At 41.7% G+C, this 20554-nt stretch overlaps 1 protein-coding gene across 1 annotated transcript; it reads right to left on the bottom strand.

Moving 5' to 3' along the window:
• Positions 1 to 941: 941 nt before the first annotated feature.
• On the bottom strand, positions 942 to 19615 carry LOC115134796 (hyaluronidase-4-like). Its single transcript, XM_029668992.2, has 4 exons — positions 19430 to 19615; positions 6193 to 7189; positions 5589 to 5678; positions 942 to 4422 (listed from the first exon to the last, which is right to left on the bottom strand). The coding sequence occupies exons 2-4, from the start codon at positions 7150 to 7152 to the stop codon at positions 3955 to 3957; spliced, it is 1518 nt and encodes a 505-aa protein (XP_029524852.1). The 5' UTR covers positions 7153 to 7189; positions 19430 to 19615; the 3' UTR covers positions 942 to 3954.
• Positions 19616 to 20554: the final 939 nt, after the last annotated feature.

The raw sequence follows: 20554 nt of genomic DNA, 5'->3' as shown, positions 1-20554 counted from the left end.
GTGTCCAAACTTTTGACTGGTACTGTGTATATATATATTTTTTTTTACACATATTTAACACCTTTTTTGGGGTAGGTACAAAACTACCTCAATACTTCCATTCATTTTTTAAAAACCGTTACAGGTTACTTTCAGACGAGTCCCGTGACACTTGTGGGGGTCGTAGAGCAAAACGGAGAACACCATGTTTGGAATCTCCACTTCCCACATTAGTTTGTAGCCCAAATGCTTCAGGCGCTACAAACAGAAGATGGCACATCAACGATACAGAATTCAGACGAGTCTTGTCGGGCTGGTGGGGGTCATTCGTCGTGTTCGTGTTCATGAGAGTCTCATCTTTCCATAGAGTGGTCATAAGCCATTCAGACTCTACAGCCATTTTCATGAGAAGATAGATTTTCGGGATGACAAACACTGCTGTGTCTCGGCCACCTTCCACCACAGTTGCGGAAGGCGGCCATAGGCGGATGCGATGGATTGAGCCGTAGCTCATGCAACAGATATCTCTCTAGCTTCAAGTAACAGATTTTAATGGGGATTTTTTTTTATGGTACTTAGATTGTCACACCGGTAAATCCATAGACTCTAGGGGTAAGGACTTGACTAATAATGTTCGATAAAGAAAATAATAAAGGCCTTATAAATGTCTAACAAGATATAATAACAACCTTATTAGGAATTTACACATTTACAAACTACAAATTAGTTTCTAATATGTGTCCCTTAATAAAATGAAGTGTACCATTTGTATGCATTTTTTTGCAGTACATTTACATTCAATCAACACTTTTTCACATGTTGCATAGTGCTTGTGTATTTGTTTTACTATCTTGGAATCTTTAAACAAAAAAAATCGCAACTTGGCTGAGATTAGTAAATTACCGTGAGCCACCATCAATCACTTCACTTAATACACTTAGTAATTATATATATATATTTTTATTTAACCCTGAATTAACAAGGCAAGTCAGTTAAGAACAGATTCTTATTTACAATGACGGCCTACCGGGGAATAGTGGGTTAAATGCCTTGTTCAGGAGCAGAACGACAGATTTTTTTACCTTGTCAGCTCAGGGATTCAATCCAGCAACCTTTCGGTTACTGGCTCAATGCTCTAACCACTAGGCTACCTGCCGCCCCAATATACTGTATGAGCCAGCTCCATTGCCTGCCAATCAAGACTGATGTGATTCTGAGATTAAATCATCCACTCATCCATTAAAAAGTAGACATAATGATAAATATATGAAATGTTAATGAAGTTTGAACTACTTACAGTTGAAGTTGGAAATTTACATAAACTAGTTTTAATGACTCCAACCTAAGTATTTCAACCACTCCACAGATTTCTTGTTAACAAACTATAGTTTTGGCAAGTTGGTTAGGACATCTACTTTGTGCATGACAAAAGTAATTTTTCCAACTATGGTTCACAGACAGAATATTTCACTTATAACACACTGTATCCCAATTCCAGTGGGTCAGAAGTTTACATACACTAAGTTGACTGTGCATTTAAACAGCTTAGAAAAGTCCAGAAAACATCATGACTTTAGAAGCTTCTCATTTGAGTCAATTGGAGGTGTACATGTGGATGTATTTCAAGGCCTACCTTGGAACTCAGTGTCTCATTGCTTGACATCATGGCAAAATCAAAAGAAATCAGCCAAGACCTCAGAAATAAATTGTAGACCTCCCCAAGTCTGGTTCATCCTTGGGAGCAATTTCCAATGAAGTGATGAAAGTCCTAGTGATGAAAGTACTTTGGTACGAAAAGTGCAAATAAAACCCAGAACAACAGCAAAGGACCTTGTGAAGATGATGGAGGTGACAGGCACAAAAGTATCTATATCCACAGTAAAATGAGTCCTATATTGACATAACCTGAAAGGCTGCTCAGCAAGGAAGAAGCCACTGCTCCAAAACTGCCATAAAAACAGCCAGACTACGGTTTGCAACTGCACATTGGGACAAAGATCATACTTTTTGGAAAAATGTCCTCTGGTCTGATGAAACAAAAATAGAACTGTTTGGCCATATTGACCATCGTTATGTTTGGAGGAAAAAAGGGGGGAGGCTTGCAAGCCGAAGAACAGCATCCCAACTGTGAAGCACAGGGGTGGCAGCATCATGTTGTGGGGATGCTTTGCTGCAGGAGGGACTGGTGCACTTCACAAAATAGATGGCATCATTAGGGAGGGAAATTGTGGCTATATTGAAGCAACATCTCAAGACATCAGTCAGGAAGTTAAAGCTTGGTTGCAAATGTCTTTCAAATGGACAATGACCCCAAGCATACTTCCAAAGTTGTGGCAAAATGACTTAAGGACAACAAAGTCAAGGTATTGGAGTGGCCATCAAAAAACCCTGACCTCAAACCTATAGAAAATGTATGGGCAGAACTGAAAAAATGTGTGGGAGCACGGAGGCCTACCAATCTGACTCAGTTACACCAGTTCTGTCAGGAGGAAGCAATTTAAATGCAATGCTACCAAATGCTAATTGAGAGTATGTAAACTTCTGACCCACTGGGAATGTGATGAAAGAAATAAAAGCTGAAATAACACATTCTCTCTACTATTATTCTGACATTTCACATTCTTAAAATAAAGTGGTGATCCTAACCGACTTCAAATGTATATGAACCGCTTATCCATACACATTACACATCAACAAAAAGTAAAGCATCCACAAAGAAACTTGCCTTATATTGCTGCTACATCAGTTATAAGACTAGCCCTTGGAAATAACATTTGGAGTACATTGTACAGTGCCATCGTGCATTGGGTAAACAACAACATGAACAAAACTTGCAAGATTTTAAACATTTCTATTATTTCCATTCAAATAAAATATTGTCCATATGTGACATATAATGGTTTTACATTCCAGTTTAGTATGAAAATTGTACATAAATCATTTTACACAGTTTTCAACACACATTTCAAGAGTAACCTGGGTAGAAGACACTGAATTTGATGTTGAAAAAAAAATAGCTTCTAAGTGTCCTAATTAGTATTGACAAAGTACTAAGGAGGAAAGGCAAAGGCTGATGATTAAATACCTTGTCTATTCAATTGCTGGTGACCCACTTTCTATCTGCACTTCAAGCTTCAATGTCAGAGTGATAAGTAAGGTTTGGGATTCTTTTTGAACGGTGAATCGATGAGATGTTCCGTCTGAATATGACTTTGCTTGAACACCAATGTTTGCAGAAAGGTGTGGGAAAGAAACAACTGTCAACCTCCATAGCACCGATGTTGCACAACATTCTTATACGTCACCTATTACACATGTGGAAGGTCTTGTGGCCCAAATGTGATGTGGTTCCTAACATGTTCGATTAAAAAAATACACCAAAGGCTTTTTCAAATTGCGCAGTGTCTAGTAATTTTTCAACTTTATTGTGCCTTTAATAGCCAAATTAGATCATCTATTGAAATTAATTATCATTCAATGATAGGCTTACCATGAAAAAAGAAACTCATTTGAGTTGTGCAAATGTCAAGCTTATTGCTATATGAAACTACACAGTATTAGGGAAGACTGGAGCAAGACTCCCAGACACCTTTTCATTGTCAGTGCTTACAATGGTACCAGTAGTGATAGCGGTGAGGTGACAAGTTAGGAAGTTAGCTCACTTTCAGCAAATAAATGCTGTTGCTGGCAACGCATGCTTAAATGCAAAATGACAAAAGAATCGCCCAGAGTTTATATTGGTCCCATTGTTAGATATAATCAGACTTTACAAATGAAGTGTGTATGAATTATGGATGTGTCATGTAGTCATTATGCAGGTACCCTTCAAGTAAAGCGTTACCCACTATAATACAGGACCCTGTAGGACGACGGCACAGCATTACGTAATAGCAGTTCCCATGGAAGTGACTTCAAGCTCTGTCTCCCCTACCCCAAACAACACAAGACACTTAAAGTGCTATTATCATACCACAGTCACACAAAGGAGACATTCAATAGAAGGAGCAACACCACCAAGCTAAAGCTGTTCCCAGTTTGTGGAGCGGCACTTTCCCTCTGCTCCTTCTCCCCATCCTCCGCCTCTCCCCCCTCCTCCAACTCTCCCCCCTCCTCTTCCTCCTCTTCTGCCACCACCTTGTTCAGGCTATCACACTTCTCCCCGGCGTGTCCCTCATAGCAGTGACAGTGGAATCTCTTGGCCAGTAGTTGGAGCTCACGCAGCGAGTGCTTGCCCGTGACCGCAAAGTCCCCGTCCCCCGAGGGCTGAATGTGGTAGCTGTCTCCGCTCAGGTGGAGGTAGTACGGGGCGTGGAGGTCCCTGCGGACACAGCGGCCGTTGCTCTGGCACAGGAAGTCACTGCAGACCTCTGCGGCCCGTGTCACATTGGTGATGTATTGACCCAGACGGTGTTTGAGGAAGGACTTTACCTTTGTGCAGTTGTGCTGAAGATGGGTGAGAGAGAAAGGGGGGGGGGGGTGCGAGCAAGAAAGAAAGAAAGAGTAAGTATTTTTCTTTAACTAAGAGAAAGTTAAACGACTGAGGGCATTGTGCAATTCATGATAATCCATTGACATATACTTTAGCGAGCACTACCCTACTGTCATAACTATTCTCTATGGGTTGTCAACTAACTTTTTTCTCCCTCTTTATATACATAGCATTAGTATGTAGTTTTGTCCAGATTTTTCAAATACTTTCTACAGCAACTCAAATTTCAAGAGAAGAATGTTTGTAATACACTTAGGAATGCATGACCTTTCTTCTCAAAGCCTCATTTTGAATGGCAGATGTACACAGGCCTTGGAAGTGTTGACAGTGAAAATAAGTCAAAACAAAATTAAATTGATGTGCAGCATATGCTGCATGTTATAATCTCCACCCGGCACAGCCAGAAGAGGACTGGCCACCCCACATATGCTCTCTCTAATTCTCTCTTTCTTTCTCTCTCTCGGAGGACCTGAGCCCTAGGACCATGCCCCAGGACTACCTGACATGATGACTCCTTGCTGTCCCCAGTCCACCTGGCCGTGCTGCTGCTCCAGTTTCAACTGTTCTGCCTTATTATTATTCGACCATGCTGGTCATTTATGAACATTTGAACATCTTGGCCATGTTCTGCTATAATCTCCACCCGGCACAGCCAGAAGAGGACTGGCCACCCCACATAGCCTGGTTCCTCTCTAGGTTTCTTCCTAGGTTTTGGCCTTTCTAGGGAGTTTTTCCTAGCCACCGTGCTTCTACACCTGCATTGCTTGCTGTTTGGGGTTTTAGGCTGGGTTTCTGTACAGCACTTTGAGATATCAGCTGATGTACGAAGGGCTATATAAATAAATTTGATTTGATGCTAAAGGGAGCACTTTATTTTCATAGCTTTAATTAAGGGTTAGGGTTTTTCCTTTGTCAGAGCTGTTAATTGCCTTATCGCCAGTCTCTTTAGCTCTACCCTATTCTAGCTTGTGTGACACTTTGATAGTCAAACTGTAACACTAATTATACATTATACAAAGGGTGGGTCTAATCCTGGATGCTGATTGGTTAAAACCACATTCCAGCTGGTGTCTTATTATATAATAGATCATATACAGTAAAGATATATAATGAGACTCACTTTGGATGAAGTGAGGTTGAGGTCTCCCCAGATCACAAAACCTGCAGCCCCCAAAGCAGCACTCTCACCAATGGTGTGGATCAAGTCTGTCTGCAATACACACAAAGACACGCACACAGGATATTCCACCACATTCTATATTACACCAGATGTTGAACTTCTTTGTACAGCCACAAGATGGTGGTAATGTCTCCTCAAGAGAGGCAGGTTGCCTGCACTCAACTGACTAGACAGTTCACTAAGTAGTGTTGACTGCTGAGAGAGACAGAGAATGGCAAGATAATTTTAAGCAATCATTAAGAAATAAATTATGTCATAACTGATCCTGTATATAAAGGATTACACAGGTTTTATAGTGTGGAATATTAATCAGTGAATTACAACCCTATTTGGATCATGTATCATGAAGTGCAATGTTTTGTTCTAGCCCAAATAAAACACACCTGGTGGCCTTGATGATTAGTTAATTTGTTGAATCAGATGTGTTAATGATGGTCTGGATTAAAAAAAAAACGACACATCCTGTAGCTCTCCAGGACCAGATTGATAACCAACTGGTCACTTGATTTTTAGACCTTTGGGTTACTAAGTGTAGCAGACTTACCGTGGTGAGGAAGGCCATAGCCTCATCCCTGTACCCTAGGCGTGTGTACACAAATGTGGGCAGCTCAAAGTCGTGCGAGGTAAGCCCAGCTATCCTCAGAGACTCCAGCACCCTGAACTGGGAGAAATGGAGGTTGCTGACACTATCTTTTTGACTCTTCCTGATAGCCACTGAGGGGAACAATGCTGTGCTGCTATTCCACAACCAGAGCAGCTCGTCGTTACGCAGGCTCTCTAGCAGGGGGCAGGAGCCTGTGTAGTTGTGCTCATGCAGGTTGTAGTTGTGGCAGTCTGGGTAGAGGTAGAAGCCCCAGAGTCCATTGGGGCGAAGGCGCGTCCCTAGCTGGACTGTCCTCTGCATGAATGCCTGGCCACTCCTCTCAAAGCGTTTTTGTGCCAGCACCTCGATTTGTGATGGAGTCACGTTGACATAGGCCTGTGCGATCATCTCCCGGGACTTGCATCGGTAGATGTCCTTCTTGTGCCAGTTGCGGTTCCACTGAGGCCGCCAATACTCCCAGTCGATGACTGCCAGTCCAGCAAAGTCCTCAGAGGGGATAAAATGGACGATGTCCTTGTACGTCTTGAGGAGGTGGGCCTCCAGGCTGCAGTTCTGGGGGAGGCCTCCATTGATGGGGACGCCCTGGTCCGTGTAAAAAGGGTAGAGGCCCAGCCGATTGGCATAGAAAATGGTGACATTCTGGCCAGTGCGGATGGCCCGTGGGCTGCCACTGATGTGGAAGAGTTGCTCCAGGTTGGTGTGGACATTGTACTTGACAGTGCACAGGTCCAGCGGTGCATTCCAGGCAGCAATGAAGGGCTTGCGACCCACCAGGGGCAGCTTGGCGGGCTTCTGGCCAAAGACGGCATGAAAAAGTAGCAGGAGCCAGAAGCAGGTGAGGGCACAAGCCACAGGCATGACGTGGTGATAGTGGCCACCGCTGACGGGCAACATGATCATCCTGGGGCTTGGTTCAACTGAAGGGGTCGTCAATCATCTTGGAGAGAAAAAGGAAGAAGGGAGAGAGTAAGATAGTGGATGATTCAGACAGAATAAGAAAAGAGAGAGAAAGGGAGGGAGAGAGGGAGTGAATGATATAGAGGGCTGACGAAGAGTGACAGAGAGGGAGGGTGGGGAAGAGATAAAGAGAGAGAGAGGCAGTGAGTGAGAAAGGAAGAGAGAGGACATCACAGATCATAGATTAGGAGTCGTTTGATCATGTAGTGTTTCACAATAATGTTAATCGGCTTAAAGAATATTCGATATTGTACAACAATGACTACAATATAGCCTTTACGACAGTGCAGGATGTTTCCACAGAGGCGAAGAGTTTGCCCCTGTGCTTAAAACTTGTTGAGGATAGGGGGCAGTATTTTCACTTTGGATGAATTGCGTGCCCATAGTGATCTGCATAGTGATCTGCATCCTACTCTGTCCTACTCTGTCCTAGATTGCTAATATATGCATATTATTATTACTATAGAAAACACTCTGAAGTTTCTAAAACTGTTTGAATTATGTCTGTGAGTATAACAGAACTCATAGGGGAGGCAATCTTCCAAACAAGAAGTGAATGTGGGGCAACTTTGACATCATCGCCCCCTCCTTTTCCAACAAGATATCGATCTGGTAGCACTTCCTGTGCCTTCCACTAGATGTCCTCATTCAGTAGAAAGTGGTATGGAGCATTTGCTGTGAACTTTGACCGAATGGGAGGGGAAATAGTCAGTGTCCCGACAGAATGCCATTTTCCTGTGGTGCATTTCTCTGTGGGTGCTACCGTCGTTCCATTTGACTGCAGCTGAAAACGTATGATCCGGTTGGAACGTTATTGGATATATATGATAATAACATCCTGAAGATTGATTCTCTACTTAGTTTGACCAGTTTAATCGACCTGGAATATATCTTTTGGAAGATTTCGTGCGAGTTATCCTGGACCAGCAGTCAGTTTTTGGGCACGTGAGCTGAAAGTGATAGCAAATGCAGCTACTTGGACACTAGTATTGGACATTATGGAACAAAACAATGATTTATTGTGGAACTAGGACTCCTTGTACTACATTCTGATGAAAGATCATCAAAGGTAAGGGAATATTTATGTTATAATTTAGTATTTCTGTTGACTCCAACATGGCAGAGAAATACTTTTACGTCAGAGCGCGGTCTCAGATTATTGCAATGTTAGGCTTTTTCCGTAACATTTAAAAAAAAAATCTGACACAGCGGTTGCATTGAGAACCAGTGTATCTTTAATTATATGTAGAACATGTATCTTTAGTCAAAGTTTATGATGAGTATTTCTGTTATCTGGCGTAGCTTTCTATAATTCCTCCGGATATTTTGGAGGCAGTTCTGAACATGACGTCAATGTAAACCGAGATTTGTGGATATAAATATGCATATTATCGAACAAAACATAAATGTATTGTGTAACATGTCATATGAGTGTCATCTGATGAAGATTTTCAAACGGTAAGTGATTCATTTTATCTCTAATCATGCTTTTGTGACTCTATCTTTGGCTGGGAAAAATGGCTTCTTTTTCCCTTTGATTTGGTGGTGGTCTAACATAAATATATGTTGTGTTTTCGCTGTAAAACATTTTAAAAATCGGACATGATGGGTAGATGAACAAGATGTTTATCTTTCATTTGAGGTATTGGACTTGTTAATGTGTGAAAGTTAAATATTTCTAAAGAATATTTTTGAATTCCCTGAGGGGAGATTAAACTACCAACGGGACATTCAAAATTGTAATATCTTATGCTTCACGGGGTCATTATCAACATACAGCTGGCTGGTTATACGCTGTACAGACAGGATAGAACAGCGGCGTATGGTAAGACACACTATCTACCTAGAGAGTTTTCATCTGCATATTTCATATCTGCTTACATACCACCACAGACTGAGGCTGGCACTAAGACAGCATTGAATGAACTGTATTCCCTCATAAGCAAACAAGAGAACTCTTACGCAGGGAAACTTATATCAGGTTTTACCAAATTTCTATCAGCATGTTAAATGTGCAAGCAGACAAAGGAGATGATTGTGGACTAAGACAAAGGAGATGATTGTGGACTAAAAAAAAGAAAAAGAGGACTGATCATGCCCCAATTCTCATCAATGGGGCTGCAGTTGAGTAGGTTGAGAGCTTCATGTTCCTTGGTGTCCACATCACCAACAAACTAACATGGTCCAAGCACACCAAGAAAGTCGTGAAGAGGGCATGACAAAACCTTTTCCCCCTCAGGAGACTGAAAAGATTTGGCATGAGTCCTCAGATCCTCAAAAGGTTATACAGCTGCACTGTCGAGAGCATCCTGACTGGTTGCATCACTGCCTGGAACGTCAACTGCTTGGCCTTCGACCGCAAGGCACTAGAGAGGGTAGTGCGAACGGCCCAGTACACCACTGGGGCCAAGCTTCCTGCCATCCAAGACCTCTATACCAGGCTGTGTCAGAGGAAGGCCCTAAAAATTGTCAAGGACTCCAGCCACCCTAGTCATAGACTGTTCTCTCTGCTACCGTACGGAAAGCGGTACCGGAGTGTCAAGTCTTGGTCCAAGAGGCTTCTAAACGGCTTCTACCCCCAAGCCATAAGACTCCTGAACATGTAATTAAATGGCTACCCATACTATTTGCACTGCCACTCTATTGTTATCATCTATGCATAGTCACTTTAATAACTCTACCTACATGTACATATTACCTCAACTAACCCTGTGCCCCCGCACGTTGAGTCTGTACTGGTACCCCCCCTGTATATAGTCTCACTTGTTATTTTACTCCTGCTCTTTAATTACATTAGTTACTTTTATTTCTTATTCTTATCCGTATTTTTGAAAACTGCATTGTTGGTTAGGGGCTCGTAAGTAAGCATTTCACTGTAAGGTCAAAACCTGTAGTATTCGGCGCATGTGATTAATACAATTTGATTTATTTGTTATGTCAGTAAGCAATATGAGTGATTAAGTGAGAGTTTCTGTTTTTACTTCATTTATTCGCAATAGACATATTTAATACGCAAACTAGAAATACAGAATTCCTAGTGTAGTCACCATAAATAAATCAGAATGTTGGCTTCCAAGGCCTACAGGTCCAAGGTCATAGGCAGGATGTCAGTTGACATACAGGTATCTGACTAAACCATAGGCTGGGCAGACTGCTCATGTCCTCACCACATCTATGTGTTCCCTGGCCAGAAGGATGCCCACATAGCCATAATCATTCATGCCCAGCCACCAAACGCCTCTTCCTAAAGCTTCATCGCTCATTGTATATAGATGTAGATATAGCCCTTGGTTCTCCCCAGACCTGACTGCCCTTAACCAACACAAAAACATCCTATGGCGTTCTGCATTAGCATCGAACAGCCCCCGTGATATGCAGCTGTTCAGGGAAGCTAGAAACCATTATACACAGGCAGTTAGAAAAGCTAAGGCTAGCTTTTTCAAGCAGAAATGTGCTTCCTGCCCACTGCACTGAAGATAGGAAACACTGTCACCACTGATAAATCCACCATAATTGAGAATTTCAATAAGCATTTTTCTACGGCTGGCCATGCTTTCCACCTGGCTACTCCTACCCCGGTCAACAGCACTGCACCCCCCACAGCAACTCGCCCAAGCCTTCCCCATTTCTCCTTCTCCCAAATCCGTTCAGCTGATGTTCTGAAAGAGCTGCAAAATCTGGACCCCTACAAATCAGCCGGGATAGACAATCTGGACCCTTTCTTTCTAAAATTATCTGCCGAAATTGTTGCCACCCCTATTACTAGCCTGTTCAACCTCTCTTTCGTGTCGTCTGAGATTCCCAAAGATTGGAAAGCAGCTGCGGTCATCCCCCTCTTCAAAGGGGGGGACACTCTTGACCCAAACTGCTACAGACCTATATCTATCCTACCATGCCTTTCTAAGGTCTTCGAAAGCCAAGTCAACAAACAGATTACCGACCATTTTGAATCTCACCATACCTTCTCTCCTATGCAATCTGGTTTCAGAGCTGGTCATGGGTGCACCTCAGCCACGCTTAAGGTCCTAAACGATATCTTAACCGCCATCGATAAGAAACATTACTGTGCAGCCGTATTCATTGATCTGGCCAAGGCTTTCGACTTTGTCAATCACCACATCCTCATCGGCAGACTCGACAGCCTTGGTTTCTCAAATGATTGCCTCGCCTGGTTCACCAACTACTTCTCTGATAGAGTTCAGTGTGTCAAATCGGAGGGTCTGCTGTCCGGACCTCTGGCAGTCTCTATGGGGGTGCCACAGGGTTCAATTCTTGGACCGACTCTCTTCTATGTATACATCAATGAGGTCGCTCTTGCTGCTGGTGAGTCTCTGATCCACCTCTATGCAGACGACACCATTCTGTATACTTCTGGCCCTTCTTTGGACACTGTGTTAACAACCCTCCAGGCAAGCTTCAATGCTATACAACTCTCCTTCCGTGGCCTCCAATTGCTCTCAAATACAAGTAAAACTAAATGCATGCTCTTCAACCGATCGCTACATGCACCTGCCCGCCTGTCCAACATCACTACTCTGGACGGCTCTGACTTAGAATACGTGGACAACTACAAATACTTAGGTGTCTGGTTAGACTGTAAACTCTCCTTCCAGACCTATATCAAACATCTCCAATCCAAAGTTAAATCTAGAATTGGCTTCCTATTTCGCAACAAAGCATCCTTCACTCATGCTGCCAAACATACCCTTGTAAAACTGACCATCCTACCAATCCTCGACTTTGGCGATATCATTTACAAAATAGCCTCCAATACCCTACTCAACAAATTGGATGCAGTCTATCACAGTGCAATCCGTTTTGTCACCAAAGCCCCATATACTACCCACCATTGCGACCTGTACGCTCTCGTTGGCTGGCCCTCGCTTCATACTCGTTGCCAAACCCACTGGCTCCATGTCATCTACAAGACCCTGCTAGGTAAAGTCCCCCCTTATCTCAGCTCGCTGGTCACCATAGCATCTCCCACCTGTAGCACATGCTCCAGCAGGTATATCTCTCTAGTCACCCCCAAAACCAATTCTTTCTTTGGCCGCCTCTCCTTCCAGTTCTCTGCTGCCAATGACTGGAACGAACTACAAAAATCTCTGAAACTGGAAACACTTATCTCCCTCACTAGCTTTAAGCACCAACTGTCAGAGCAGCTCACATATTACTGCACCTGTACATAGCCCACCTATAATTTAGCCCAAACAACTACCTCTTTCCCTACTTTATTTATTTATTTATTTATTTATTTTGCTCCTTTGCACCCCATTATTTTTACTTTGCACATTCTTCCATTTCAAATCTACCATATTGTATTTAATTTGCCACCATGGCCTTTTTTTGCCTTTACCTCCCTTATCTCACCTCATTTGATCACATTGTATATAGACTTGTTTATACTGTATTATTGACTGTATGTTTGTTTTACTCCATGTGTAACTCTGTGTTGTTGTATGTGTCGAACTGCTTTGCTTTATCTTGGCCAGGTCGCAATTGTAAATGAGAACTTGTTCTCAACTTGCCTACCTGGTTAAATAAAGGTGAAATAAATCAATTGTCATCAGATAACTATTTTGAGTTTTCTACTGGTGTTTAACAATAACTGCTCCCAACATTGTACCTGCTGATTTACCTATTTGAGTCAGCCTCAAGCCCACAATAAAGTACCAGTAACACATACAGTATGTTAAAAAGGCAAAATAGAGAGTTAATGGAATTAATTGTAACATTACATGATAACTTCATAAGTGATGTAAAACAATGTGTTACGGTGTACAATTTCTAACCTCCCGCCTATAGATGGATAAGTCAACGCCCAAGCCACAGTTAGTACTAATGTCACCTGCTGAATCCCCCCCCCCCCCCCTGTCAACCCTCTTACTTTGGTCTTGGGTTGGAAAAAAATTCACCCGAATATCCGAAGAATAACCTAGTCCCCATTATCTTTTTTTATAACAATTAATACAAAACGATCACATGCATTATATATAAATAAAACATAATCCAATAGCAAATAGCAGCAGGTGCAATTATCAGCAGTTAATGTACAGTTAGCATTATCATTTGGAGACAAATAGAAGCATATATTTTTTCCCTTTCCCTCTCTTCCTACAAAGCAATGATAGTTGCTGTGTCTCAGGGTGCCCAAACATCTTTTGAAAACTTTTTCAAATAAAGGACAGCAGAGGAGAACATACTTTCAGGAATGTGGGACCACGATTTTGTAAATTCATTGTATATTTTTCTAATGCTAAAGAATTCTGCAACTTGTTTTAACCACGATTGCAAAGTGGGTGGGTTTTTGCTGTTTCAACACATAAGAATACATTTCTTTGCAAAGTATGAAATAGTTATAAGCAACCTTGTCATGTCTGAGTCAAGCTTAATATTTGGCATTTGATTAAGGAGGAAAAGGCTTGCAGATTCTACCAATTTTATATCAAAAATGATCTTCATATGTATGAATAAAACACCAGAAAAGCATTTGCATATTATTTTTGGTCTTACATATCGGGCAATTTGGTGAGGTGTCTGGAAACATACTTACAAAAGTAAAACTTGAAAATGAATTTGTAGTTAGATTCCTTAATATTCAAACAAGTAAATGGGTATCGTATCTTGTTACAGATCTTAAGCCATACCTCATCAAATTCCGTACCTAAATCGTTTCTCCACATCCTTTGAAGAGGGATAATGTACAGTACATCTTATGTACAGTACATCTTATCAATTATTCCTGTGATAGATATATATGTGGTTGTTAATTCTTCAACTTCTGACAACTAAGATCTCAGCTTTCCTTATTTGATCATCATAAGGATAACACTGTGATTTGAAGATACTGTTTTTTTATTTTTAAGTCCTCTTCTGAAGTCTCACCCTAAATGTCTGTTATACTCTGAGACCATACGTTCAGTGTTTCTGTCATCTCTCCCTTTACCTCATATAGTTTTACAGCTAGCTGGGTTTGGGTGTCTAACTTCCACTGTTACTGAGCTCAAGGCATAATGAAACTTCAACTTCAAGTTACAGTAAAACATGCAGGTGTGTTTAACCACAGAAACGTCCTTCCTTCCACCCCTCTCTGTAGGGGCTGGCGCAGGGTACCCCAACTGGCGGCCTTCGGCCCGCGGGTGGTTTTATTTGGCCCCCCCCAAAGTTCTCTGTTGAATTTTGTTGGACATAAAAAAAACTGTAAAAACACAAGGAAATCAGCTCCAAGTGATTTTAATTTGTGAAATCTGGGTGGCAGGTAGCCTAGCGGTTAAGAGCCAGTAACTGATGAAAGGTTCGTTTGAATCCCCGGGCCTACTAGGGGAAAAATCTGTCTGTATCCTTGAGCAAGGCACTTAACACTAATTGCTCCATTAAGTTCTCTGGATAAGAGTGTCTGCTGAATAACTCAAATGGACGTCCTCACGTGAGAGAGACACGTGATCATACAAATGTAAGCAAGGTTTGAAATTGTTATGTTTTAGTCATATTATATCTGTTTGGGCTCCTTGTGGTAAATTTGCGGTCTACAAATGATTTGTAATTATGTTCCGGCCCCCCATCCATCCGCTCAAGAAGAAATCAGCCCGTGGCTAAATCTAGTTGATGATCCCTGGGCTAGGTGTCACGACTTCTACCGAAGTCAGTCCCTCTCCTTGTTCGGGCGGCGTTCGGCGGTCGACGTCACCAGCCTTCTAGCCTTCGCCGATCCACTTTTCATTTTCCATTTGTTTTACACACCTGGTTTCAATTCCCCAATTACATGTTCATTATTTAACCCACTGTTTTCCCCATGGTTTTTGTGCGTGATTGTTTTATGTATGTTCGGTCCCTTATTGTGGGCTCGGTATTACGACATGTTATTGGAATATTTGAGTAAAGTTACTTGTGTTACTCATTTCTGCTGTCCTGTGCCTGACTCCTCTGCACCAGCTACACCCAGACCACTACACTAGGGGTTGATTGGGTGATGGTCGGATCCTTGTATGGGTACACCTAATTTACATTGACATTTAAATCCCCCCATCGACATTAAAGTATGGTGTCTTTTTTACACTGTTATTTGTTTTTCTTTGCCATTACTTCCATGTAGTTTCACTTTCCTCAAGTATTTTGCGGTACATATTTGGTGAGAAAGAGCTGCTTTCAAATACAGCCTTTGCTAAAGTTGAAATTCAGCAGTATATAATGTCTGGCACTTAAAAAAGGGCTTTCCGTTTCAGCTGATGAGGGAAACCACTTTCTCTGAATGATGTTTGAAATCTTGCAGGGGGTTGGGGATCAATGTAGACTACTGATTCAGTCTGCTCAGGGATTGGTGGTGGTGTGTGTGTTGGGGGGGTGTACATCACAGGAGGTTGGTGGCACCTTAATTGGGGAGGACGGATTTGTGGTAATGGCTGGAGCGGAATTTGTGGAATGACCTCAAATACATCAAACATATGGTTTCCATACATTTGATGCCATTCCATTTGCTCCATTCCAGACATTATTATGATGCATCCTCCCCTCAGCAGCCTCCTGTGAACATGCTTCCAGACATACAGACTCCTTCAGACAGACACCACACGTATTGAACTAACAATGTATCTCAACATTATAAGTTCCAGAATCAGAAGGTTGAACTGTGCGAGTGAGTGTGTGCGTGTGTGACGCATGGCGGGGAATAGGGGGATGAAGGACAACAGAGGAGTCCCTTGGTGTTTATGTTATTGAGTGGAAAATGCCTGGCTAAAAGCTGAGGCTCTGGTGTCTAGTGTATAACCAAGAGGGGGAGAGATAAACCACATCCTGTGAAATCAGTCTATTCCTTTTCAGCAAGCCCCATGGGTTAACTTTACTGTATATTACGTACAGTTGATACAAACTGTTTAGAGTACAGTTTGATTTAGACTATACAATGAATGGGTATAATAAATATTAGTTGTTTAAATGTACTGTTCATTATCTGTGTTAATGATCATAAAAATTGACTAACACTTTCCAAGAAGAAGCAACCACAGATTTTGTGTATCGGAAAGAGCATATAAGTTTGGCGGACTTTCAAATTGAATGATTTAACTTCACTTCCCAGAACCTACATCCCTATCTGGTAGCAATTAAGATAAGAGTTTGTTGATGACTGTAGTTTACATAGAATCTTTCTGACCGACATAAACAACTTCTAAAACTAATACGTATGTCTTCTAGCCAATTACATTAGATCTTTTTACAGTTTAAAATACATAAACATGTTACACTCAGCAAAAGATACATATACGAAATACTGTCGAGGATCTAAACACAGTAAAGTCAAAATACTTGTTTCCATTGTGGTCCCCTTTGTTGGCAAGGGCAGCAGGGCAATAACAAGTGACATGGGCAACAATGTCAAAATATTTACATATATAGGGGGGTCTGAAATGATTGACTCCCTTGAAAAAGATGAGCAATAATGACTGTATAAAATAAATCATTGAAATACTGAGATACTGTATATTGTGTTGTCAAACAAATGGGGGGGGATTATATTATTTTAGATGTATACAAATGCTCAGAGAAAGAGATTTTGTTTAAGAAGTAATATTTGTTTTTCTCTCAAGGTATGGGTCCAAATGATTGATTCTTATAAATAAAGTAGTCAGAAATGTAGCATATTCTCCCATATTCCTAGTGTGTAATGACTACAAAAAGCTTGTGACTTGTTGGGTGCATTTACAGTTTGTTTTGGTTGTGTTTCAGATTATTTTGTGCCCAATAGAAATTCATGGTAATTAACGTATTGTGTCATTTTGGAGTCACTTTTATTACAAGAATAGAATATGTTTCTAATCACTTCTACATTAATGTGGATGCTACAGTACCATGTTTATGGATAATCTGGAATGAATCACGATTAAGTATGAGTGAGAATGTTACAGAGGGTCAAAGACCATACCCCCATGCCATGCTAACCTCTCACAATTACAATAACAGGGGAGGTTAGCATGTCTTTCAGACCCCACTGTATATGCAAATAGGCAAACATACACATTTAGCAAGTCACTTACTAGCGCAGGGTGGTTTAGATCATTAACCAAGCCCTGCATGAGTGTTTGAACCTATGACTGGCAGAAACAGTTTTTATCGCAGCCGGGAGTTTGTTATGCTCAGTCACTGTATATAAAAATTAGGTCTGTGTAACGCTCGTCAAAATGGGTAGACCAAGGCGCAGCGTGATTTGGGTTCATCATAATTTATTTTAATGTGAACCAGCAACAAAAACAATAAAGAGAAACGAACGTACAACCTTGTAGGGCTCAAAAGCAACAATACAAAAACAAGATCCCACAAACAATAGGTGGGAAAAGGCTACCTAAATATGATCCACAATCAGAGACAATGATAGACAGCTGCCTCTGATTGGGCACCATACCAGGCCAACATAGAAATACAAAAACTAGACCACACATAGAAATAATAAACTAGAACACCCCCTAGTCACGCCCTGACCTACTCCACCATAGAAAATAAAGGCTTTCTATGGTCAGGACGTGACAGTCTGCCCAGTACAACTCTTAATCTAATGGTGGAATGGCATCAAGTACATCAAACATATGGTTCCCATGGCACATCTACCTAGCCTAATCTTAGAACCAAATAATATTGACTCCGTTTCCCCCAAATTAAGAGACAATTTGTCCGGTTATGCACTAAGCTGGCTTTCTATCAAAGTAATTTTCTGCATACAAAAAAAAAAGCTGACAGCAAGCTGGAACAAGCTGATTTCATATCTTTGCTATATCATCTACGATTCACAGTCGTTGTTTAATCCTCTCTGTATATCTTACGAAATGTTTATATACGGAAGCACGAGTGTTGGAACGTCTATTGGATCACGAACTCTCACTGTAAACTGAAATGTAGACTTAAAGTGATTTGTAGGAGATAACGTGACTGGAGATGTTTATCCCATTTCACCTCATTTAAAACTGCGAGTTTTGAAATAGGTTGGAGCAGCACCCGGCATAACCAGGGGTACTGAGAGGGGGGGGATTGAGAAACGCTGAGCTAATATGCTGTCTTCTTTTTGGTTTGAGGTGGATCATTCCCTGCTGGATGGCTAAAATAGCTGGGTGACCTAAGAGAAACCATGAAGACAGTACTTTTGGTGATTTGATGTGCTCACCACAGCCATTTTGTTTTCCCAAGGACAGAGAAAGGAAACAGAAAATTTAATTGTAAGAGACAGACAGAAATTGATAGCAAGAACAAAGACAAATAGAGAGAAAGATAAAGAGGACAGAGACAGAGAGCGACAGAGAGGGAGAAAGAGAGCGAGAGAGTGAGAGATAGCTAAATGTATTTGTAAGACAGAGCACATGATGAGAGAGAGTGGCAGACAGACACAGAGATTAACGCAACACCTCAGGTTGTGCCAGTACCTTTACCCCCTCGGTGAACTGTTCCCTACAGGAAGCAGCCAAAACATTGTCAACACAATCTGTCAGTCCTGCAGAGTGTCTGGCCCATCTCTCTGCTTGTGTGAGGGCATAACTCATCCCTCGTCACTATTATCCCAGAGAAGCGCTTTATCCACGAGCCAAAATCCCCTCAGGTATTTAGTTACCTAACGCTCTCCTCAGAGACCATTGTTAATACTCCTATCTTCAACCCCATAGGTTGCATTGTTACTGTTTTGTTTTTAATGTGTAAAGAGAAAATGAAAATATCTGCAACCCTGAAATGAAATGGCAATTGAATTCCGCTGTTAAAAATGCTTGTCTCGCCAACCTCGCTCTCACCTCTTACCTCCCTGTTTGAACTTTGAAATGTCCCTTTTCTTGCATTAAGTATGAACATGAACAAAGACGCCAGACATTAAAAGATGTTGTAGGAACGAGAGCCGTCTAAGACAGTGACAGACTTGTAGTGTATGAGTGAACCTTCCAGGTCAGACACACCCCCTGGACTGGTCCGAAAACAGAACTTTTCCCATGCTACAATGGCATCCTTAAGGCCCCCTCTTCCTGCCACTGCAGAGTGGTTTAAAAAAACACCTGCGTTATCTAAACGTCAAGCTGCTGTTCTGCCACTACAACAACTTTTGACCAAAGTTGGAAAGCTGTTTAGTAAAAGCTTAGAGTTTAAAAACATTGAAAAAGTTGCTAAGATATTTGTTGTTCCTTTTAGATTACGTGTTTGTTTTTTTTGTGTGTGTTAGGGCTATGTCAGAATATGACAAATCAGAAAGATCTCTCACCTGTAGATTCCGTATGGCGACCATCACTATCAGCCAATCCAGGGGGAGGCACAGGGATTGTGCCCCTCTCCATCTGTCCCACACTCTGGCATTCCTTTACTCTGTCTGACACACAATCCACCCACCATACTTATATACAGTGAAGGAAGAGAGCGAGGGAGAGGGAGCAGGAGAGGGAAAGCGAGAGTTTCCTGTGACGGAGTAGAAACCACCACCACCAAGCTTGATCTTACACCACAACACAGCGATTAGAGTTGGGAGGGAGGGAGGAGTGGAGCGGAGGAAGAGAGAAGGGGGAAGGGAGGGAGAGCTTTAAATCCCATTGACTGATCTGAATGTGTAAGTCTGATCCTCTCTAGAACTTCTTACAATCATCCACATCAATCAGTATTAGCCGGGTTAACATATGGATGAGTGTGAGTGTGTCTGTGTGTGTCTGCGTATGTGGATGTGTGTGTGTTTGTTTGAGGGTCTCCTGGCCCTCATGTGAACCAGTGTGCTTTCATGTCGCAGAATTAGCCAACCTTTGTTGTGGGACAACCTCTACAGTGAAAGGTACCGTAGAATTCAAATTTAAGTGTCCTGCTATTACATGTTAATAGATAAGGAAAACCTTTGTACGTTGTGATCCTTTGTAAATTAAGGCAACCAATGAGGGACTATGACATAATGTTGTCATCCAATGAGGACAGATAATAGGTTGTAGGCTTGGGAATTCAGAAAGCCAATAGGAGGCCGTATCAGATTTGATGGCTGTAGTTAGATGGATACATTTCAGGAGTAATGAGTGTTTCCGCGTTCATGTGCTATCAGAGTTATCAGTAGCTCCTCGTTCCCAGTGGGACATTTTTATTGAATGACCCTCCAAGTTGGAATTAGAAGTGGGAAACTCTGAGAAAATGTTGCTACCTGAGTTTCCGAGTTGTGACATCTCACCGCTGACCTTTTACCTTGTCCACGAAAAGATGACAACTATGTTGTTTGACAATTACCTTATCAATATGGATAATGTAGCTAGTCTGACCATATCGTACATGTTAAGCAAGCTAGCTAACTTTATTATTAGCAATGTTATCAAGCTAGCTAAAATCTTATTATTTGAAGACTTGTTCCAAATTCAAAAGC

The sequence above is a fragment of the Oncorhynchus nerka genome, linkage group LG9a, assembly GCF_034236695.1.
Source record: "Oncorhynchus nerka isolate Pitt River linkage group LG9a, Oner_Uvic_2.0, whole genome shotgun sequence".
Lineage (NCBI taxonomy): Eukaryota > Metazoa > Chordata > Actinopteri > Salmoniformes > Salmonidae > Oncorhynchus > Oncorhynchus nerka.
The sequence above is the reverse complement of the archived record's forward strand: the minus strand, read 5'-3'. Positions and strand labels throughout refer to the sequence as shown.

Coding starts and splice junctions, on each gene's coding strand:
- LOC115134796 (XM_029668992.2), bottom strand. CDS start 7,152: ATGATCATGTTGCCCGTCAGCGGTGGCCACTATCACCACGTCATGCCT. Junction 5,679..6,192: donor CTATGGCCTTCCTCACCACG/GTAAGTCTGCTA, acceptor TGTGTATTGCAG/ACAGACTTGATCCACACCAT. Junction 4,423..5,588: donor TCAACCTCACTTCATCCAAA/GTGAGTCTCATT, acceptor ACCCATCTTCAG/CACAACTGCACAAAGGTAAA.